The 24,515-nt window shown below is 46.5% G+C and overlaps 1 protein-coding gene across 2 annotated transcripts in view; it reads right to left on the bottom strand.

Annotated features, from left to right (window-relative positions):
- MDGA1 (MAM domain containing glycosylphosphatidylinositol anchor 1) overlaps window positions 1–24,515 on the bottom strand; it is a 217,871-nt gene that overhangs the window by 26,066 nt on the left and 167,290 nt on the right. For both annotated transcript variants that reach the window (XM_069954925.1, XM_069954924.1), the window contains 6 exons: window positions 18,903–19,172; window positions 18,282–18,433; window positions 12,160–12,337; window positions 10,236–10,259; window positions 6,298–6,450; window positions 4,097–4,249 (listed from right to left, as the gene is read on the bottom strand). In XM_069954925.1, the coding sequence (XP_069811026.1) occupies window positions 4,097–4,249; window positions 6,298–6,450; window positions 10,236–10,259; window positions 12,160–12,337; window positions 18,282–18,433; window positions 18,903–19,172 (930 nt within the window). The remainder of the gene's footprint in view (window positions 1–4,096; window positions 4,250–6,297; window positions 6,451–10,235; window positions 10,260–12,159; window positions 12,338–18,281; window positions 18,434–18,902; window positions 19,173–24,515) is intronic.

Below are 24,515 nucleotides of genomic sequence, written 5' to 3' on the forward strand. Positions count from 1 at the left end.
TGTTATCCGCACTCCCTCTCCTCATGTTATCCGCACTCCCTCTCCCTTGTTATCCGCACTCCCTCTCTCTTGTTATCTGCACTCCCTCTCCTCATGTTATCCGCACTCCCTCTCCCTTGTTATCCGCAGTCCCTCTCCCTTGTTATCTGCACTCCCTCTCCCTTCCCCGTGTTATCCGCACTCCCTCTCCTCATGGTATCCGCACTTCCTCTCTTCCTGTTATCCGCACTCCCTCTCCTCATGTTATCCGCACTCCCTCTCCCTTGTTATCCGCAGTCCCTCTCCCTTGTTATCTGCACTCCCTCTCCCTTCCCCGTGTTATCCGCACTCCCTCTCCTCATGGTATCCGCACTTCCTCTCTTCCTGTTATCCGCACTCCCTCTCCTCATGTTATCCGCACTCCCTCTCTCTTGTTATCCGCACTCCCTCTCCTCATGTTATCCGCACTCCCTCTCCCTTGTTATCCGCAGTCCCTCTCCCTTGTTATCTGCACTCCCTCTCCCTTCCCCGTGTTATCCGCACTCCCTCTCCTCATGGTATCCGCACTTCCTCTCTTCCTGTTATCCGCACTCCCTCTCCTCATGTTATCCGCACTCCCTCTCTCTTGTTATCTGCACTCCCTCTCCTCATGTTATCCGCACTCCCTCTCCCTTGTTATTCGCACTCACTCTCCCTTGTTATCCGCACTCCCTCTTCCTTCCCCGTGTTATCCTCTCCCCCGCCACCTTTGCACACAGTCAATCATTTTGCTGCCTTTTCAAACAAAATCAGAATTGGATTAATAAAGACAATGGCGTAGGACGCGGCGCAAACAAATAATAAACAAACAGAAGTAAGCCCCAGAGCGATGGCGGCCAGCGAGAGCGATCAATCACCCGTCCGCATCGCCCCGGAATCTGCTGCATTTCATTCCTAATTTAAGAGACTCTTAATGAAATGTGACCAGCCGCGCCGACTGGCGATAAATGACTGCGGACGTCGGCGTGGAGGCCGGGGCGGGGACCTTACTAATGGGGGGGAATATTAATTAACCCCGGAGGCTTCTCTCTGTGGAGACGTGTCAGGTTAGGCGCTTAGATCTGAGGCTGCTCCCCTCTCCCAGCAGTCGTGGGGTTAAGCTACACATTTGTCAGCCGGTAATTTGGGTTGCGATTACGAGAGGTTGTAGTTAAGGTTCTCGTTCTGCTTAATGGGCCGATCCCCGGGAACACGTGTAATGGAGACGATTAGACGCAGTTAGGGAGGTTTCTCCGCCGCGCTGTTCTCCTAAGTGTTTGTATAATTGCTGTAATCTTAGGATTGCTCACAAACCATCTGTGAAGCCGCAACTGTGGATGTAAAGCTGTGACCCGGGGACCCCCGCGCAATGTCTGCTGAAGAGGGTGCCAAAGAGGGGACCCCCTAACCACAGGGATATCACCCATCACCCCATACACCCTGCAGAATCTTCGTCACCCCATAACAGCCTGCAGTATCATAGTCACCCCAGAACACCCTGCAGAGTCACTGTACTCCCCGGACACAATCTGCAGAGTAACCCACCCCCTAGAACACACTGCGGAGTCACTGTTCCTGCTTGGACACAACCTGAGTTATGTATGATACTTTGGACCGTACCCAACTGTATCCAAACTCCGGCAAAAATATTTTTCTTTCATATCAACTGGTTTCAGAAAGTTATAGAGATTTGTAATTTACTTCTATTTAAAAATATCAAGTCTTCCAATACTTATGAGCTGCTGTATGTCCTGCGGGAAGTTTTGTATTCTTTTCAGTCTGACACATGGCTCTCTGCTGCCACCTCAGTCCCTGTCAGGAACTGTCAGGAACAGGAGAGGTTTTCTATAGGGATTTGCTACTGCTCTGCACAGTTCCTGACATGGACAGAGGTGGCTTCAGAGAACAGTGCGTCAGACTGGAAAGAATACACCACTTCCTGCAGGACATACAGCAGCTCATGAGTACTGGAAGACTGGAGATTTTTACATAGAAGAAAATTACAAATCTATATAATTTTCTGACACCAGTTGATTTGAAAGAAAACGATTTTTGAGTATAGGATGGTGGGACCCAGATGATTCCATCTCCTCAGGGAAGATATCCCTCTATATATTCCGCTGTAGGTGTATGTGGAATCGTATGTGGAGATGGCCGTAAACTCCGATGTTTATCTGTGTAATAGTCGCCCTTCTCCCGCCATATACAGCTGCTGGGGTTCTCCATTTTGCCTGAACTCAACATCTGATATGAATTGTTTTCTTCTAAAAGGCTTGAAAGGAGGAAGTCACAGTCCGGACCGCCATGTAGAATATCCCCCTGGACAGATGTGTCTGCACATGGGTAGTCATCCTTACTGATGGAACAAGTCGGGGGCCGCTGTGATACCAGTGTGAACAGGCAGCATCTGGGTAGAGATAGTAAGCTCCTCAGACAAGGAAAACCTCAGCTCCAAGGCTGATCTCACCTAACCGTGACTGCGGAACCGGATCCCCGGTGCTCCATCACCCTGATATTACCATGTAACTCTGACTTTCTAATAGATCTCCACTTGCTTTCACTGAAAAGAGACACCACAGTTTCCACCCAGCAGGGGTCCTGATCTCATATGTCTCACAGCTGAAGGTTTGTTACAGTGTGATCCATTTCACCTGCACTGATACACTGGAACAAATTCAGGATAAGAGAGAGAGTTCTGTGCCAGATGCGTCTCGGTCACAGAAGGTTGTGTAGTCTGCATAATACATTGTGCTATTCATAGTGTTAAGTTCTGTGGGGGCGGAGCTTGGCATGGTAATAATCTCATTGGTGATCCTGACATTCATCAGTTATGCCCCACCCCCTAGGTCACTGTACGAGGTGTGACAGTGCATGAGTATCTCTGGAGTGTTCCTTTAAGGCCATAGATTGGGTATAAGGGGGTTTCAGCTCCTGGGATGTGGAAAAGTCAATACATTAACCCGAAATAAAAAAAACACCAAACACCTATGGACCTGAAAATCAGTCAGGAAGTCTATATGAGCGCGATCCTGGCCACGAGGTCTCCATTATAATAGTCCAGGGGAATGAGGCGTTTGGTGGGATCCGCTCTTCTGTAGGGATCCAGTCCGGATCTTGCGGCTCTCACATCCTTTCACAATCAGGTTATAGTAGTGCTCAGTATTCAGAGCGCCGCACAGCTGCCCAGATGATGAAAAGCTAATGTCTCTAATCAGCCATGAAAACGCTTTGTTCTGCAGATTTATTCCCTCGTATCCATCATTATACAGCGCTAATTGTTTAGAAAAACAACACAACCAAAAAGAGCAGAACCCCAAAAAATGCTTCGAGAACTTCGACCCCCCCCCCACCTGACAGGGACAGAAGCCAAAAACTGGAGGAATAAGCTCAGGAGTCATATAATTTGGACAATTTGGACTAGTCCTACATGATAAATCAAACCCAAAAGCAACCAAGAGGAACCATATCTATAAAGTCATATAGTGGGGACCAGACCAGTCACATATGATACATCAAATCCATGATGTCCCCAGAGGAACCAACTCTACAGAATCATATAGTGAGGACAAGTCACATATGATCCATTAACCCAGAATGTCGCCAGAGGAACCATCTCTACAAGGTAATATAGTGGAGACCAGTCATGTAAGGAATTCTAGAAGAATGTTCACTACAAAGTCACATAGAGGAGGACCAGTCTAAAGTCACATAGAGGAGGACCAGTCTAAAGTCACATAGAGGAGGACCAGTCTAAAGTCACATAGAGGAGGACCAGTCTAAAGTCACATAGTGAAGGACCAGTCTAAAGTCACATAGAGGAGGACCAGTCTAAAGTCACATAGAGGAGGACCAGTCTAAAGTCACATAGAGGAGGACCAGTCTAAAGTCACATAGTGAAGGACCAGTCTAAAGTCACATAGAGGAGGACCAGTTTAAAGTCACATAGAGGAGGACCAGTCTAAAGTCACATAGTGGTGGACCAGTCTAAAGTCACATAGTGGTGGACCAGTCTAAAGTCACATAGTGGTGGACCAGTCTTGCCTCCAGATGTGCTTATGGGAAAAGGGTTAACACACCAGACATACAGAACCTCACTCACCTATATGCCTCCCGTACATGTGATAGTAGAAGGACACACAATATGTTGTCTTCAGAGATGGAAACTTGGAGCTTATGTTGTACTGGGGGCTGATGAGTCTCGCCTTGTCCCCAAACCCTCGTGGTCTCGATGCTTCAATAAACATGTAGAAACCTGAGAAGGAGAAACAAAAATATGTTACAAGCCCCGACCAGACTGATACAGACGTCAGAGTATAAGACATAGATCAGTAATCAGGGACCGGTATCTACTAAAGAGCTATCAGTCATTTATGAGCTATGGGGGGAAGGGGACGTGACAATGTTAGGTCTTCACATCTTTATGGAAATCTAGAATTGAGCACAAGGAAAGTTACAAAATCTGGTCCCAAATGCTGATATGATGGTGCTGGTGGGGGTGATGATATAATGAAGTGATATAAAGAAAAAGCCAGCTTACCCTCTTCACTATTGCTTCCTAGCTCGGACTCTCACTCCAACAGGTGCCACGAAATGCATTCAACAAAACTGTGAGTCCAGCTTCCAGCAAGTAGTTGCAATGTGTATTTATTCAACAACCTTCGTCCCCGTACACACACTGCAGCCTGCTCCCAACAAGACGCACGTGATGATATAATGGTGGTGGTCTTGTGGGGGGTGATGATATGATGGTGGTGATATGATGGTGGTGGTGGTGATAATATGATGGTGGTGGAGTGATGATATAAGAGTGGTAATGATGATATAATGGTGGTGGTGGTGGTGATGATGATATGGTGGTGGTGGGGGTGATAATATGATGGTGGTAGTGATGATATATTGTGGTGGGGATGATAATATAATGGTGGTGGGGGGTAATGATATTGTGCTGGTAGTGGGGGTGATGATATTGTGCTGGTGGTGAGGGTGATGATATGATGGTGATTATATTGTGGTGGTAGTGGGGATGATGATATGATAGTGGTAATGATGATATGATGGTGGGGGGTGATGATATTGTGGTGGTGGTCAGTAGCGGTTTATATTAGGGGCGTTTCGAGTGGCAGCCCGGGGCCCTGAGCTCCTGGGGGGCCCATGACCACCCAAAAAGACTTATACTTTCAGTGGTGTACTGTCTCCTGGCTACACTTTTGCCATGATTTGCAAAAAAAAATCACATTTTTTTTTTATGGCAATTTTGCACAAATCAGGACATCATGACATTATCTGTCCTGTACTATGAACGCCAGGCTAGTGCCGCCATAGTTACAGTGGGGTGGGGGGGGCCAGGCTTGGTAAACAGCCCGGGGCCTATGGTAAAGTTAATCCACCCCTGGTGGTAGTCGGGGTGATGATATGATAGTGGTAATGATGATATGATGGTGGTGGGGGTGATGATATGGTGGTTGATCATAGGGGGAGGGGGGTGATGATACGATGGTGATGGGGGTAATGAAATGGTGGTGGGTTCAATGATGAGGTGGTTGTGGGACCCTGATGCTACAAGCATCACCTGAGAGGCACCATAGGTGGACTAGAGTTTAGTTCACACACACAACAGTTCGGCTCCATCTGCCTCAGATAACATTTTGTCTGAATCTAGGCTAAGAACCAGGAGGAGAAATTCCTGAGTGCCAGTCAGACAGGCTGTGATATCTCGCTCTCATATAGAGCGCGCTTAGATAGCTATTCCCCCCCCCCCCCAGATCATTTCCACATCACTTTGTGTCATCTTGGCAGAGTCCTGCCCGTCGGCTCATGCTGGGCTACAGATGGTGGCCGGCCCGGACACCTGTGCTGCGGTGTTAGTTAAGGACTGATGTGGCCGGGAGACCTGTGTTTAATGGTTATAAAGGACAATGGATGGATGGTCCACTCTGCTCCGGAGCCATATGCGAGGGGCACGGTGCCCGGCATACAGAGAAGCCAAGCTCAGTGTCTGTCCTGTCCAGCTGGAGACCAGAAGACTGAGGTAAATTACTCCTAGAAGGGGCGGCAAGGTCTTCCCTGGGCACTGGGCTTGTGAGGGACATGACTGTGTCTATTATATCACTTAAAGGTATATACACACAACTTTAAAAGGGGCTGTCCAGAATTAGAAGACTATGGCAGCTTTCTCTAAAAAACAGCACCCCCCCTGTCCATGAGTTGAGTCTGGTACTGTAACTGTGCTCCATTAAGGTAAATGACTCTCCACCCCACTGCCCCCCATTATACATGTCATGTCTAGGATTGAGCCCATACCTTCTGGAGTACCACTGCGATCCATTTCGGGCCCCGTATTCGCCGTTCTTCTCAGGCTCTGAGTTAATTTGCTCTGACGGGTCCAATCAAAGGTGTCAGATTTATCCTGGACGAATCCGCAAAGCTTCTCGTCCTCGAACCTGCAGGTGCTGTCTGTGAATAGACAAAAGGTTCGGGGGTTCAGTGCATAAGCTGGGATCTACTGGGTTACAACAAGCACAACAAGCAGGACACAACCAGCAGGAATCATTGACAGCTAGAGGAAGGTACTGTATAACCTACAGACGTGACAGGTCACTCATATACTATGTAACTATACGGCACAAGTTCATGGGGCCTTACACATCAGCGAGGTTGCAACACCTGCTGTATTCATTCCATGTCTGCTTCTCTGCCTGTGGCATTGTTCAGCACAAGGTAGCACGTTGTAATGACACCTCGTTCTTCATGTTTCAATAAAGACCGATATGTATATGACAGGGAAATGGTAATGTAGGGTATAGAGGATGATCAGAGGTGGTGATATCACTCAGGGGGCGGGGCTTGAGCATAGACACCATATCCAGCTCCTCCTCCTGAGGTGGCAGAAAAATTCTTGCTCAGGGGAATTTACTAGGACAACTGAAAAAACTTTGCAAGTAGCCTGTGTGGAGTTATACATTTCTATGCTATATGCTCTATGGCTGTCCTGCGGATCACCAATGTCACCAGGCATATAGGTCTTTCTGGATTATTATTAGTAGATGTGGCTCAGTCAGCGCAGGAGTGGACAATCCCTTTAATAGAATATTTTTGTGTATTTTCTGGCCCAGATTTCTGCGCCTCCAGGAGTCGGATGATGCATGTAATACCTGATATTAGAAGCGACGAAGACAAATCACACGTCCTTCGCCCTCGGCGATTACAAGCCGCCCGCCTCCGATGATTATTCTAACACTTAAGCCGCTAACAAATAAGGCCGGACCTTTCCTTTCCACTTCATTTCTCCCTAACAAGAATGCGAAAAATGACCTTTTTACAATCAAAATGCAAAGTCCCCATTGGAATTAATGAGCCGCTCGGCGGCGGTGGCGAAAAACGTATCAGAGGTCGTTATATATGGGCTGCCCCCGCCTTAACCCCTTAGGTGCCGGTTCTAGAGCCGTCTCTCTTTGCTGCATTTGACGCATAAAAAAAAAAAATTTAAAGAAAAAACAGGAAATGCAAAAATAAATGAAAAACTGGGGGCAAAATATTAAAGACATCAAAATCAAATAAAAAAAAATCTTCATTGCAAAATGAGAATATTCCCCCGCGGTCCCTGGAATCAATAACGTGTGCGGCTGGATAAATGGCAGATCTGGCGCCTGGTGCCGGAGGACGGCGCTGCTGACATTTACCGCTATTTGGTTTACGTATTAGTTTGTGCATGTGATTTAACCACGTCATGGCTGGAAAACAACAGGATGCTGCTTTACACATGCTCCACATTTATCCACTGAGTAAGCTGAAAGCTTCTCTACACAGCCCTATGACAACACTTCCATCCTGACCAGTGTTATCATAGGGACATTGCATCTCATAGCAAACCAATCAAAATCAGTCTTGTCATGGCAGAAAGCTGGTGAAGTGGGTCAGGACACACACCATGGGGGGGGATTTATGAAGGCCCACGTACTTATATTAGGCCCTGCCCCCTTTCCCCGGCAGGATTCACTAAGAGATGCACGCCGGCCGGGCGCCCGCATCTGGTGTAGATTTGGACCATGATTTATGATAAATGAGGTGATAGAGGAGGCCATGCCTTTCCCCACCTTATCAGAGCAGGGCATACAGGAGGCATACGCCAGGGAGAGGGGGCCAATCTGCACCTTCTCCCTGGCGTACGCTTCGGGCGGAGCATTCATAAATCCCCCCCCCCCATGTCTTTATTAGAACTCCTGTGACTGTGTCCCCATGACAACACTTCCAGTCCCAGCTCAAAAAATACAAGAGATTGCAAATCCTTATATATTTAAGATACGCACATGGCGGAGATTTATCTAACATGGTATAAAGTGAAACGGGCTCAGTTGCCCCTAGCAACTAATCAGATTCCACTTTTCATTCCTCACAGACTCTTAGAAAATGAAAGGTGGAATCTGATTGGTTGCTAGGGGCAACTGAGCCAGTTTAACTTTACCCCATGTTTGATAAATCTCCCCCATAGTTTTTGTACCATCTATTTACACTTGCTCCATTTTTTAACCCAATGGAGCCTATTGCATTCATCGTCTGTTCCGTTCCATCTCTCGATAACGTCCGTGGAACATTGTGTATGAACTTTTCTAAGTCTGAGCCTCAGGACATAATAAAACAGATCATGGATTACCCGTGCGGCCCCTCTTATCCCCGACACGCCCTGTATCTCCAGTATAAAGCAGTCATCCCCTGACCGACCTCGGCGGTGTGGAACGCATGAACGCACACGTCTCGCCTGTTGCTATGGAATTCATTTTCAGCGAGGAGTCAAGTCGTTTGCTGTGTAAATGGTGAACAGGTACCTGGAGGTTGCTCATTTTTTTTTTTTACTTCCAAAAATCCCTGAAGATTTGTATCTGATGAAAATAGTAAGTGAAGCTCCGGCGGCGATCAGTGATCACATGACCGGGACTCATAATAGCAAATTAAAGGAGTCACATAACACTATAGCTCCAGGCTTCTGTGATGAGATGTCTCTCTACAGCTCAGAGTGTGCCCGTGTCTTCTGGTATTAGTATATGGGCACCGTCACTATATAATACAGTGATGGGGGCACCATATTATACTACTATGTGGCCCCACTGTGATACTATTATGGGGTCACTATGTAATACAGTAATGTAGGTACTGTACAATACTACTAAGTGGCCCCACTGTGATACTATTATTGGGTCACTATGTAATACAGTAATGTAGGTACTGTACAATACCACTATGTGGCCCCACTGTGATACTATTATGGGGTCACTATGTAATACAGTAATGTAGGTACTGTACAATACTACTATGTGGCCCCACTGTGATACTATTATGGGGTCACTATGTAATACAGTAATGTAGGTACTGTACAATACTACTATGTGGCCCCACTGTGATACTATTATGGGGTCACTATGTAATACAGTAATGTAGGTACTGTACAATACTACTAAGTGGCCCCACTGTGATACTATTATGGGGTCACTATGTAATACAGTAATGTAGGTACTGTACAATACTACTAAGTGGCCCCACTGTGATACTATTATGGGGTCACTATGTAATACAGTAATGTAGGTACTGTACAATACTACTAAGTGGCCCCACTGTGATACTATTATTGGGTCACTATGTAATACAGTGATGTGGGAACCATGTTAAACAACTATGTGGGCACACTGTGATGCTATTATGTGGTCACACTGTGGTGCTATTACACTGAAATTCTATGATTCTATTATTATCCACTGCAAAACATATTTGTAGCACAGAATTAGCGTAAAATGAAGAGTCTGTACCTGCAGTCCCATGTAACAGACAGGTTAAGTAAGAAACAGCTCTGCTGCTTTATATGCCTTTTTCATTATCTGTAAAACCTCGAACACACATACATAGACATGCTCATACACACAGACACACAAACACATGCTTTTAACACACACACACACACACGCCCTTATACACACACACAAACACATACACATGCATTTAACACACATACACATGCTCTTATACACACATACACATAGTCATATGCGCACACACACTAACACCCACAGACATGCCCTTATACACACACACACACACACACACACAAAGACATACACATGCTTTACACACACACACACACACACACACACACAAAGACATACACATGCTTTACACACACACACACACACACACACACACACACATGCCCTTATACACTTTCTCTTATGCACATATGCACACAAGCTCACCTGACAGGCTTGGGTAGTTGACGGCTGAAAAAGATTAAAAAAAAAAAAGATGATTATTTATCAACAGACCAAGATCAGATCAAGAAAAAAAAGTGTACACTGTGAGCTTACAGCTGCTTCTCTGTGTCTCTCCAGCTGCTCTCACCTCGTACCCCTCCCATCTCTATAGGCTTATATGCGCACAATGGAGGACATTATAGAGAGTACTGAGCAGTGTAAGCTGTAAATCCAGCACTAGGGAAGATATAACACTTACTAGGACATTCAGCAGCTTCTCTGTGTCTCCGTCTTCAGCTGCTCCCAACTATTCCTCCCTCTACTCTCTCTCTATAAACTTCTAGCTACACTTCAGCATGGAAGATATTATACAGCAGTACTGAGCAGTGTAAGCTGTGAATCCAGCACTGGGGAAGATATAATACACACTGGAACATTCAGCAGCTTTTCTGTGTGTCTCTGCCTCTGTCTCACTCTGCAGCCCCCACCCCCTTCTCCATAGATGTCTGATGCCTTTGTGACCAGATATTAGCAGGAGTAGCTGGAGAGGGAGTCTGAGAGGAGGAGAGATGTATGTTCCTCTGCTAATATATAATACAAAGTTTCTTATATTCACTGCTATGGATTTATTTTATTTTATTTTATGCTTGTAATACCACTTTATGTTATGATTGTGATTATATTATTACACTATGCTTGATAGCTCAGTCAGACCACTGCTTTTAGAGCACAGCTGTGGTTGGTAACCTAGACAACGAGCTGTCAACAGTGGGATGGAATGAGCAGCGTATCAGGAGAAGGACACAAGTTTTCTAAATGAATAACTATGTTAGTTCAGATGGGAATACCCTTAGATGTTTAATGAATTATGCTCCTGGTTGGAAAGGGTTAACCACTGTGTTTGAATAAAACATTCATCCCCCCCGGACCCCCCCCCCCCCCCAGCCGCGATTCAGACACATTATGGTGAGCGTGCTGGGGCCGGTGGCGTTGAGCAGCTGTACACACAGACTGCGCCGGATCTCCGAGGCTTCACGCATCGCTGATCCAGAGCTAGCCAGACACTCCGGTCCCCTCACAGGAGACACAGATGGGAAACAGCCTGGAAAATGGACATGATGGTGGAGAGAACCACAGAGTGCCCCCCCCTCTACCCCAACACCGATCGCGACAAAGATAGGAACCGACACTAAGCTTATTCTATACAGCAGAAAAAAATATACAGACATATGACATATAGACCACATAGCAAACAGTGTGTAAACAAAATGCTATAATATTCAGTGATGTCATACAGGGGGCGGGGCTGTGACTACCTCTCACACATGATGTACTAGCTAGTTCTCAGCAGTAATAGATGAATACCTGTTGCTGTAGTGTAAGGTGTGTGGATTTCATGTCTAATCACATGCCATAATATTATATCAGTGATGTCATACAGGGGCGGGGCCATGACTACCTCTCAGACATGAATATGCAAATGAAGAGCCTGTGGAACCTCACTGAAGAGTCTCAAAACACAGGACTAGCCAGATATCCCTCCGGGAAGGACCCAGCCAAGGGGTGGCTCCTGTTAGGAAACCACCAAAACCACCATATTAAGTGGCCCTATAAGTCAATGTAATGACAAGGGTAAAAAAACAAGGCCAGGTATCCATCCACATACAGCTGTTTCAGGGTGTTGCCCCTCATCAGTGTGGAGCAGGTTTCTGGCTAGGTGGGAGCAATGCCTAGTAGACATGATATACAGGCTGGTTGTCAGCAGAAATAGATGAGTAGATGTTCCTGAAGTGTAAGGTGTGTGCATCTCATGTCTAATCACATGTCATTATATTATATATCAGTGATGTCATACAGGGGGTGGGACCGTGACCACCTCTCAGACGTGATATAGGGGCAGGGTACTGGAGTAGAATTTACTACTTACGCTCTTTGTAGCGGATTATCCTGGAGGCGGAGTCTCCCGGTCCGGCCACAGTGTGTGGTGTAATCTTGACCTCGTAGCTTTGGGGGATCTTGAGGTCAGTTAGCCGGTACTCGTACAGGAAGCCTTTCTTCGAATCCCGACTGGTCACCATAAAATTGTTCACTCCTTTCATGTTCGGCTGTAAATCGGACAAAAGGAGTCAATTATTGAGATGATCAGATCAGTCAGATACATACTGTTACTGTTATATATATATATATATATTGTATCTAGCTGTGCAGATTGACATCCCGCTGCGAGTATGTAAGTGACAGCCACCTTAAGGGCTCGTTCCCACTGAGGAAAGGTAGCGGAATTCCGCGACGGAATTGTCCGCCGCGGAATGCCGTTAGCCTCCCGCTCATAATGGGAGTCTATGGGAGGCGCGCGCTCCTGCCCTGTCCGCGCTGAAGAATGAACATGTTCATTTCCTCAGTGGGAACGAGCCCTAATCCCCCCGCCGGCCAGAGCATACATTACCTGCTCCATGCTCCGACTTGCTATGGGGGGTTAGCCAATCAGTGCGCTGTCCTACCGCAGTCACTGATTGGCTGAGCAGGACGTCCAGACGCCGGAACCCCCCGTAGCAAGTCGGAGAGTGGAGCAGGTAATGTATGCTCTGGCCGGCGGAGCGGTTTAAGGGGGCTGTCACTTACATACTTGCAGCGGGATGTCAATCATGCTGCGAGTATGTCTTCTCATAGAAACTAACAGGCAAGGGATCCTCACCAGATTTCACTGCGAATTTTCTGCGAGAAATCTGCTGCAGATCAGGTATGTGTGTTTGTATCCTTAAGAGAACTCACAGGCATACAGCTGGATTCAAATGCCGATGGTTTGGGTTGGTATGAACCATTTTTAGTTCCTATATTGCATCACCAAATTACAGAGGGGACACCCGCCAGGACCCCTTTAACAAGTGTGTGCAGGTACCTAGGGAGAGCTACTACCACTCCAAGCCCTGTGACAAGTGCCGCAGTGGTACGGCAACATCAGCTCTTGCATACACCATCTTGCACCCCTGGGTCACCACACACATGATCTGTCATGTGATCATCTCTATCTATTCACAATTATGACACACCAATGTCATGTGGTCAGGAGCTGGTGACATCCCTCTTATACGTATCTATAGGTTGTGTAGATTTTCCTTAAGTCGCATTTTCACATGTCCTCCCCCGCCTGTTCATCTTCTCGGGATCTCGTGTGCTCGGGTCCCGCTCCTGACTAATCATATCTTGAGATGAGATTCGGAGTCCTGGCCTTGCCGGAGCGACCACCAGGGGCCTCTTACATCCGCTATTATGTTCCATCTCATTCTGCAGACTTACAAGGAATTTTGCGGCAATGACTTTGAGCCCCTCGTCACCAGGTTCTTCATCTTGTTTTACGGTCGCGGTCGGCCGTGGGGAAAACGCCGCAATGCCGGAGAGATTTATTAGACTCGCATGAAGGGATCAATGTGAAATTCTTCATTTACGGACGAGGCGTGAAGGGTGGTGGGGGAAGGCTGGTAGATGTAATCGCAGATCTGGATCAGGTGATGTCACATTCAGGAATATTCTCCCATGTCTTATGCTTTTTACTATTTTTTTTGTCTCATTTTATGATTATTTGTTCCAAAATTTTGACAAACCCAGGAATATATTTCACGCCTCGTGGAAGTATTGTGGTTTTTGCCAAGACTGTGGTAAAATTCTCCGGAGGACTTCTGGGAGTTGTGTTTTATTACCTAGAAGTTATGTATTACTACTAGTTACATTATATAGCTATTACGTTACACTGGACTCGTGGACACCTGGGGGAAGCAGAAGTTTTCATCATTTAGTCAATCTTAATAGTTCTACAATTCTGTCCAGATGTTTCTTTGTAGAGAAGACAGATCCTCGTGATACAGGGCTGCTGTACACAGCCAGTCTAATGATAACATGATGGCTATCTGCAGTCACCTCTAGGGTTAGCTCAGGTTCTTACTGTAGACAGTAAGTTAGTATTGCAGATGCAGAGATCTCCAACCTAGGGAGTTGTAGTTTTGTAATAGTCACAGGTTGGAGAGCATAGACATATTACTGCACTGATGGGTAAGACACATGTACATACTTTCTGTACTGCAGCTGACTGATTGCAGCTCTGAAGCTCAAGCTACAGTCCACAGGAAGAACTTTTGGACTGAAGAGGTCATTCTACAGATAAAATCAATCAGGGGATATATGTAGTGGAGATGTAAAGGCAGATGGAAGGAGAGGGTTAATGTAGGGAGCCACTTGTTCTTCCTTTAAGTAGGTCTTGTATAGGGGGCACATCTATATTATCCTCTATTTATAGAGTTAGTGAACACATGGCGGTGGGTGCTCCACAGGAAACCACTATGTTTCAGGAAAATCTCTGCATTGGGTCAATGAAGAGAGACTTGAGAGGTGTCTATTATATCGTGAGTGTAGCATAATCATCACCCTCAGAGGAAGGGTCAGGAAGGTCAGAGCCTAACAGAGCTCACAACAAGTGCTCACCGCCATCTCACAACTACTGCAACCTGGAATTTAGGACAGGGGGAGAGGGTCGGCTGAGATACAAAGGAAGATCTATATTACACTAAGCGCTATGATAATGTTTGATCTGTAAGAATTCAATGAAAAGGGTGGACATCATTACTCTTCATATACAGGGCTCCACCCTGATGAAGTTAACATGATATCAGATATGTGGAGTGTTCCAATAATGCAATGTTCAAAGTGGTCACGGTCACAGAGTTCACAATTCTTCATCAGCTTGCTGTAACATAGCTAGAAAAAAACTTCCCCAACATGTTTCCTACAAACAATCTTATGGTTTATCAGGGGAAGAAGAAGACATAACACACTTTGTGACCCCAATAGTCACTAATAGGAAGGTTAGAACTTGTACCGCATGAAATAAACTGAAGATGGAGGCACAATACATGGATAAAACATGGCGCTCATAATGGTCCTAAAAGGTGTCTAATTGCCAAACAATTAGCAAAAGACGATATAGATACTTGGTTCCAATGAAAGCCTCGGATCACTGATCGCCATGATGGAGGCTCAGGCAGTGTATTAGGAGTATAACTGAGCAGTCAGTGGTGAGAGCTCAGAAAGGCTTGTAGTATATGTATTATAATTGACTAGTTTTGGGTGGTGTACGTCTGAAGATGGCGGCACAAAGCACTGAATACACAGACACATCGCCCTCTTATTCCTGATAGAAGACGACAGAGCCGCGACCTGTACAATGTGCGCAGCTGTCAGGAGTCATTCATGTCACTGCGCTGACTGCCTCATATCACACACCGAAAGGTCACTACATCTGATTAACAATAGAGTCTGTGAGAGGAAATGGCAGATCAGTGACCCAGCACCAAATCATCAGCCGGGTGCGATCTATAATCATAGTATAGCCTTACCAGGAGGAGGTGTATGAGGGCAAAGCATGATGGTAGATGGATTATTGTCAGTGCAGCGCCTCCAGTCATTAATATAACTCAGGATCAGTACAGGATAAGTAATGTCATATACACAGTGACCACACCAGCAGAATAGTGAGTGCAGCTCTGGATTCTGGCCACTAGAGGGAGCTTCTTCCTGTTCATTTGTGTCCCTCTGAGAATTGTTTGGCATGCTGTGCGTTTGGAGGGAGGCCCTGTCTTTGTTTCTGGGGTGCGTCCCCTTCTCCATAGGGGGTGCAGACTCAGGTATGAGCGAGGAGAGGAGAACCCAAACTCCTGACCCCTGAATCAGGTCCGCAGGAGGCAGAGGAGACCAGCGACCAGCAGCAGAGGGAACACCATCAGCAGGTGAATGGGAGGTCCCGGGGTTGAGGCGTTGACTAGGAGGTGCATCGATGCTTCTCCAGACGCCCCTGAACTTGTGGTAAGAAAAGTAGCCACATGGTTTCTGTTTCAAGTTGTGGAACTACAAGTGCCAGACGTTCTGGAAGTACTACAGCGACTGAGGAAACTAGGCAGGATAATCTGGGTAGTTACACTTCTTCTGGAGCAAGGCTGTCTTGCCATGGAGGTGTGGAGGAAAATTGGCGAGTGCAGCAGGCTCTGGGGCCCTGAGCTCCTGGGGGACCCATGCCCATCCAAAAAGACTTATACTGTTAGTGGTGTATTGTCTCCTGGCTATATTTCTACCAGGAATTTAAAAAAACAAAAAAAAACAAAACACTGCTTTTTTTTTTTTTACAACAATCATGACAGTATCTAACTGTACCATGAACATGCTAGTTCTGCCATATTTAAAGTGGGGTGGGGGGCCCAGGCTTGGTGATCAGCACAGGGCCTATGGTAAAGTTAATTTGCCCGTCTATGTGAGAGAGGAACTATGAGCAGAAGTCTATGCGAGAGAGAGAGGGACCACAAGCAGCAGTCTATAGGAGAGAGGGGACGCAGCACCCTGGGCAGAGCTATGGCCTCTGGATCGCTGACAGCCTCCGTGGGTATGAGGAAGCCAGGAACCACCTATATAGGCTTCAGGAGGAGGTATGTACTGGAAATGCATTGATGGACACTGCTGCTAAGCAGCAAAAGGCTGAGTTATCAGCAAAGATAAAACAACTTAAAAGGGACATCAGGAAGCTGGGAAAAAAGAGAACTTACAGGAGACATTGAGTCCTCTACCTGAAGAACTTATGTCCTCTGGGGGGGATTGACCTAGAGTCAGGGGTAAGGAAAATGTAAATAAAGGGGAAATCTTCTGTCATACAGGGATAAACTATTACCTGATGAGGAAGGTGGTGGGCAAGATGGTAAGAAGAGTGGGAAAAAGCCCTCGGAGTGCAGCTCTGGGGTATAAAACAGGATGTAACTCAGGATCAGTACAGGATAAGTAATGTAATGTATGTACACAGTGATCCCACCAGCAGAATAGTGAGTTCAGCTAACTCACTACTATGTGTATACTCTCCGGCTGGGACCCCATAGACAGCAAGCCAACGTATTTTTTCGTATTAACTACGGACGTTGTTGCAATCGGCAACAACAGCCGTAGAAATACGAAAAGATACGTTGTGTGAACATAGCCTAAGTAATGTATGCTCAGTATACAGTGACCCCACCATCAGGGTAGGTTACTATATATTACTAATATCATCAGGAGTGGTATATGTGAGGTATGATCCACCTATAGCGCACAATGTAACCCTTTCACTGAGGTCCTTAATTGATCCCTAATGGCGGCGTGCGCTCAGCTTGGCAGGCACTGGATTCATCACACATTTACGGTATATATTTATCTTGGCGAAGCTGCGATGCTTTTAATGTTCTTTATACAGGTCGGGCTTTGTGCGTCTGGTAGTAATGTGCGGCTCAGGCTGCGGGGAGATTACATTAACGCTCCTGCTGAAAGCATAATGGAGGGAAGAAGCAGCAGAGACCACGATATATAGAGAGCGCCTATTACCCAGCGACGCCAAACAAGGCAACACTCAGCAGAGTAACCAACAATATAGAGATCAATAGGCGCATAGAGAAAAGGCGCGATAACAGCGACTAATACCTGCACCCCCACCGAGCAGGATAATGCTATCACTGTGCTCTGCATTATCATGGGATGGATTCACTCTGGTAATATAATTATTTCCTACACATTTAAAAGGCCACGATCTCCTAAAGATCCCGGTGAAAAACAAAGCATTACACTAAAAATAATCACAGATTATGCAGAGATTTGCTCATCCTGAGTCTCCTGGTTCACAAGCAGAATGTCAGATCTACAGAAAAGACTGCCACAGACTAAAAAACAGGGGGATGAGTCAGAGAATGGCATCGAGCCCTTGAAAGTATATCCGGGCCTGGCCCAGGGCCAGAGCCCTTGTCAGGTGCCACAGCTACAAAGTTCTTCAGAAAGAGACTTACCAGTCCAGATGCACTGCTAAACCCAAAAGTGGGGTAACTGTCACCTGCATTAACCTTGCCTACATCTGGGATTCTTCTAACAAGTCAGGACAATCTACAGTCAAAGGATTGATCCTACATACATCACAATACATCACTTCCTGCAACACATACAGCAGCTAATAAGTACTGGAAGACTTGAGTATAATATAGGCCACCCTCCACTCACTGGTTTGAGCTCCAGCTTGTAGTGCAGGATCGGATCCACGGCGCCCGGATCTTTCTGGGTCCATTGGATCAGGTAGGAATAATTTTTGAACTGCTTGTAGCTGTCAATGGCGTTCACGGTGTCATAGTAGAACTCAGGGTTGTAAGCTCTTCCTGGAAACAGGGTAATGGAGAAAGAGGAGATGAATATTCATTATATATTATATGGCATATGCAGCACAGCAGCTATAAAATATTTGTAACTAATACAGATGATGCTAAACTATACTGTATTTTTTCAAGACCCGACATCCTGCATCTGTAAGAGCAGGGATGGGGAACCTTTGGCCCTCCAGCTGTTGCAAAACTACTATTCCCATCATGCCTGGGCAGCAGAAGCTTTAGCTTCGGCTGCCCAGGCATGATGGGAATTGTAGTTTTGCAACAGCTGGAGGGCCGAAGGATTCCCATCCCTGTGTTAGAGCATGATGGGAGTTGTGGTGTTGCAGCAGATGGACAGACACAGGTTAGGGACGTTGTTATAGGTACATTATATCCTGGGAATCTTGTCACTTCCAATAACCATGACTTGTGGAGGTGACCGGACATACACCAATAGTGGCACAGGTTGCGGTCCACTCACCAGTCACCTGAAAGACACAGGAGTCGGAGCCCACATCGTTGGAGATGGTGCACTCGTAGCTGCCGCTCGTCTCCCGGCTGGTGCTGTTGATCTTGTATTCGGAGTACTCCTGTTGCTCTATGGGGGGAACGCTCAGCAGATTTCGATTAAACCTCCAAACCGCAGTGGCCACCTTCACTGGACTCCCCTTTAACATGTTACATCTTAGGGTGTAGCTGCGCTTCATCGGTAACCGGATGTCCTGGAATTTCGGCTCCACGACCGGAGCAACTGCAGACGAGAGGGATTAATATGGGAGGTATATTATTACTTCTGACAACCAGCCTGTAGTCACAGCCCCGCCCCCTGTATGACATCACTGATATAATATAACATAATGGCATGAAATCAACACACCTTGTACTACAGGAACAAACATTCATCCATTATTGCTGACAACCAGGCTGTATATCATGTCTGAGAGGTAGTCACAGCCCCGCCCCCTGTATTACATTACTCATACATAATAGAATTACATGTGAGTGAATAGGAGATCCACACACCTTATGCTACAGGAACAGCCATTCATCTATTACTGCTGTCAACCAGCCCTGTATCATATCTGAGAGGTAGTCACAGCTCCGCCCCCCTGTATGACATCACTGATATATAATATAATGGCATGTGATCAGTAATGAGATCCATACACCTTATACTTTAGGAAAAGCTATCCATCTGTTACTGCTGACAACCAGCCTGTATATCATGTCTGAGAGGTAGTCAAAGCCCCGCCCCCTGAATGACATCATGGATATATAATATAATTACATGCGTTCAAATAGGAGATCCATACACCTTATGCTGCGTTTACACGGAGCGATAATTCGCCCGATCGACCAACGATGATTTGAGAACATGTTCAAAGATCAAAATGAACGATTTCTCGCTCGTCGTTATCGTGCAAATTCGCAGGATAACCGTTTGGTGTAAACGCAGCACTATGCTACAGGATAAGTAGTGAATTTGTTATTTGAAAATCGGTAACATAATATTTACAAACATTCCACATATTTACAGTAAAATGAAAAATTAAATAAAAAAACAATGCGTACATAATGATGACTACAGCTAATGCTGCCTTTACACGGAACGAATATTGTGCGAATTTGCATGATAATGATCAAATTCGAACGATAATCGTCCGTGTAAACGAAGCGAACAATCAAACGACGAGCGAGAAATCGTTCATTTTGATCTTTGAACACGTTCTCAAATCGTCGTTGGTCGTTCGCAAAAAATTCGCAGATCAATCCGTGTAAACAGTCGTTCACTGATTTAACCTATGTGCGAGATAGGCTTAAGCGATCGCAAAACGATTTTTCCGTCTAAACGCTGATCATTATTAAAAAAAATTGTTACTTCGAAATCGTTAATCGTACGATGGGACGAATTATCGCTCCGTGTAAATGCAGCATAATGATATCCAATATGAGATGTAACCTCAGACATCTCCCAGCACTGATCTCTAATATACTCTCTATTCTGACATCCCAGTAGAGAGATCCAAAAGACAGAAATCTAGCCGCTCACACTCCATCAGCTTCTCTCTGGGATGAGTTTGACTCTTTAAGGGGTTGTCCAGCGAAAATCTTTTTTTTTTTTTTTTTCAAATCAAATGGTGTAAAAAAGTATTATAGATCTGTCCAGAGCAGGAAAGGTTTTCTATGGGGATTCATAGAAAACCTCTCCTGCTCTGGACAGTTCCTGTCTCAGCCAGAGATGGCAGCAGAGAGCACTGTGTCACACTGAAAATAAAACAACATTTCCTGCAGGACATACAGCAACTGATAAGTATGGGAAGACTTAAAGAGGATGTACCACCAGGTACATCCTCTTTAATCTGAACCCATGAATCGAACGGCGCCATCACGTGGAAGCTGGTTCCGCGGTCCGTTTTTCGGACTGCGGCCCGGTTCCCGTGCACAGCGCCGTTCTATGCACCGGAACCGGACGGTGCTCAAGCACTGGAGGTAGGCCGGCCCGCCCTCAGAGGGAGGGAATTCCCTCCCCTGTATGACGTGGCTCCATTAGAATGATTTTTTAATAGAAGTAAATTACAAATTTATATAACTTTCTGATATCAGTTGATTTGAAAGATAAAGATTTTCGCTGGACAACCCCTTTACTATCATCACAGAATATTGAAATTTGTAATTCAGTGCAAGTATTTCTTTAATAGTACATTTACTACTTACAGCAGCAATCTCCTCATCCACAACCCATGACTGACCCCCACAAGATGGACCTTCTCCAGCTTCAGGAGCACACAACCTCCTCACACCATCTCACTCCTGTCTGAGAGGTTGTCACAGCCCCGCCCCCATATGACCCTGACATAATGTAGAATATCTGTGCATTATTTCCCTCTTTCATCACTCTATATTCTGTCTCGTAGATGTAGGCTTTGGCATCTCATTAGCTTTTCCTTGGAAGATGATTGATGTCTTGGACGCTTCATTCTGACTCCTGATGTCGCGGTGTGTGGCCCCGGTGATAATCACCTCCACAGGGGACATGAAGCCTTGGGGCCGCCAATCTTCTGTATCCAGCCGGGAACTCTTCTTAAGCACAAGTAAGAAGAAGCTGTGTGGACAGTCGCTGTGCAGTAAGCTCTTCTCAATAATAACCCAAGTATTCACCACGTTACATGGGAACATAAAGCAAAGGGGTCCTATGGATAAGGCAGATGTAAGGGCCCTGCTGGCCACAGCCTCATTCAAACCTCCAGTGATTTTTTAAGGACTTCGATTTAAGTTTGCTATCTAGCTCTGTGATCCATGAAAAACCATCCATAACTGCATTAGATTTTTAAATCCATGTCCGTTGTTTTCAGCGATGTTAGGCGGCACATAACCCCAGTATGGATTCCACCATGTGTACGCATTCTACCCCCCCCCCCCTAGTATGTATTCCACTATGTGTAGGCACCCTATCCCCCCAGTATGTATTCCACCATGTGTAGGCACCCTATCCCCCCAGTATGTATTCCACCATGTGTAGGCACCCTATCCCTCCCAGTATGTATTCCACCATGTGTAGGCACCCTATCCCCCCAGTATGTATTCCACCATGTGTAGGCACCCTATCCCCCCAGTATGTATTCCACCATGTGTAGGCACCCTATCCCTCCCAGTATGTATTCCACCATGTGTAGGCATTCTACCCCCCAGTATGTATTCCACCATGTGTACGCATTCTACCCCCCCCCCCAGTATGTATTCCACCATGTGTACGCATTCTACCCCCCCCCCAGTATGTATTCCAACATGTGTACGCATTCTACCCCCCCCCCCCCCAGTATGTATTCCACCATGTGTAGGCATTCTACCCCCCAGTATGTATTCCACCATGTGTAGGCACCCTATCCCCCAGGTATGTATTCCACCATGTGTAGGCACCCTATCCCCCAGTATGTATTCCACCATGTGTACGCATTCTACCCCCCCAGTATGTATTCCACCATGTGTAGGCACCCTATCCCTCCCAGTATGTATTCCACCATGTGTAAGCATTCTACCCCCCAGTATGTATTCCACCATGTGTAGGCATTCTACCCCCCCAGTATGTATTCCACCATGTGTAGGCACCCTATCCCTCCCAGTATGTATTCCACCATGTGTAGGCACCCTATCCCTCCCAGTATGTATTCCACCATGTGTAGGCACCCTATCCCCCCCAGTAAGTTGTTTGCATGTATGCACCCTGTGTGGCATCCCCCCAGCAGACTGTACCCTAAAATAAGGCACCGTCAAATTAGACCCCATATTGTGCTCGACCTTCCTAAAGCCCTGTAGCCACTTTCCTCACCATACTTACCTACTGTGCAGCACTGCAGGCGTCTGGTCTCTGCTCTGCGTGCACAGGAGTGACGTCACCTATACCCGCAGTTTCTGTGTTTCTGCCTCCGGCCACAAGATTGGCATGGCCCACCCCTTGGATCAGCTGACCACCAAGCACGCTGTCAAGGAGCGCAGCCAGGAACACCCATGCAGGCTGTCAATAAGCACAGCTGGGAACCCTATGAGGTGAGGAGGAGCGGGGAGCTGGGGGGTCAGTACATGTGGGCTTGGGAGTCATGGCTTGTGTGGGTAGTGTGGCATCTGTGGAATCCAAAAAAAACCCACTGATCCCATTGACTTGTATTGGGGAATCCAGCTCCGCACTAGGACATATCCTATTTTCCGCGGATCGTATGAATAGACCGATAGAATTCAATGTTCCCAACAATCATCGTTTAGTGAAATAGGTCTTGTTAACAGGCAATGATCAGCCGACATATCGACTATATCGTGATCTTTCAACATTTTGAATCACAATGATCACAACAGTGATGGTCTACTGCCTGCCACTCTGTGTAATAGGAGCCGGGGGAACAGCAGGCCGCTGGTCTCCTCAATGGGCCACACGCAGGGGCGTAACTAGAAATGGCTGGGCCCCATAGCAAACTTTTGATTGGACCCCCACCCCAAGTGACGACAAACCCATCAAGAGTAGTCATAACCTTTCACATTTAACTACTCATGCTCGTCAACTGCTCGCAATTAAAGGGACATATGCAGAACCATAAAGGCCCGCTTGGCCACCAGGTGCTGCAAATGATGATGGCTCAGGGTGCCCTGTGTATTGCAGGAGTGGGCCATTGGGCCCTGTAGCAGTCACTATGGCTGCTATGGTGGTAGTTACGCCCCTGGCCACACGGATGAACTAAGGATCATTCGGGCAGCCCCCCACGCCTCCACCCCAGTGTAATAGCCAGCAATCACTTCCTCCTCACATCGTGCTGTGTAATACGACCTCTAGTGTTTCTCCTCCCATAGACAGCAGTGCAGCCTGTGATCACTGTAAGGGTCTGCTCACACTAAGCAAAACAGGCTGAAGTTTCGTGTGGAACCCGTGCCACAGACTCCGCTCGGAATCCTGCTTGCCTCACTGTCTCAATGTGATGTCTTTGGCACCTCCGCTCAAAGAATTGAATGTCAATTCTTTGAGCGGAGAGCGGAGGTGTGCGAGACATCACATTGAGACACAGAGGCAGGAGGGATTTTGAGTGGAGTCTGTGGCTCAATTCATTTCATATACAAATGTGGCAGTTTGGTGCCCTGGGGGCGGGGCTATTGCCCTCAGTGTTCCCGTTTTCCCCAGCCGGCCCCTCCTATTGAATATTAACCAAACCACCTCATTTTTATATGGATTAAACTACAAAACGTAACAAAAACAATGTTAAAAAAACATACCAGCAGGTTAGATGTGTGTAACCTGCTGTTTCTCTTTAAGATGGAGCGAAGAAGTTTAAAAAATTGTGATACAAAGGTGATACACCCTCTGTTAAGTTGTATTGTATGATGACCAGGCTGTGGCCGGAGTATGATGACGGCTGCGGAGTCTGCACCATGTAGCGGTACAGTGATGATATACAGTATTAATAGCTGGGAAGTCTCAGAGGGGACGTGAGGATGGTCACACCCTGCAGCCGGATTCCTGCCCCCCTTATACCCAAGTGTGCACCGGGGTCTCCATCACTCATGTCCGCAGTGTACAGTGACATAAACCCCCTGCCGGAGGCCGAGCTATTAA

Source organism: Dendropsophus ebraccatus, chromosome 15 (assembly GCF_027789765.1).
Source record: "Dendropsophus ebraccatus isolate aDenEbr1 chromosome 15, aDenEbr1.pat, whole genome shotgun sequence".
Taxonomy (NCBI): domain Eukaryota; kingdom Metazoa; phylum Chordata; class Amphibia; order Anura; family Hylidae; genus Dendropsophus; species Dendropsophus ebraccatus.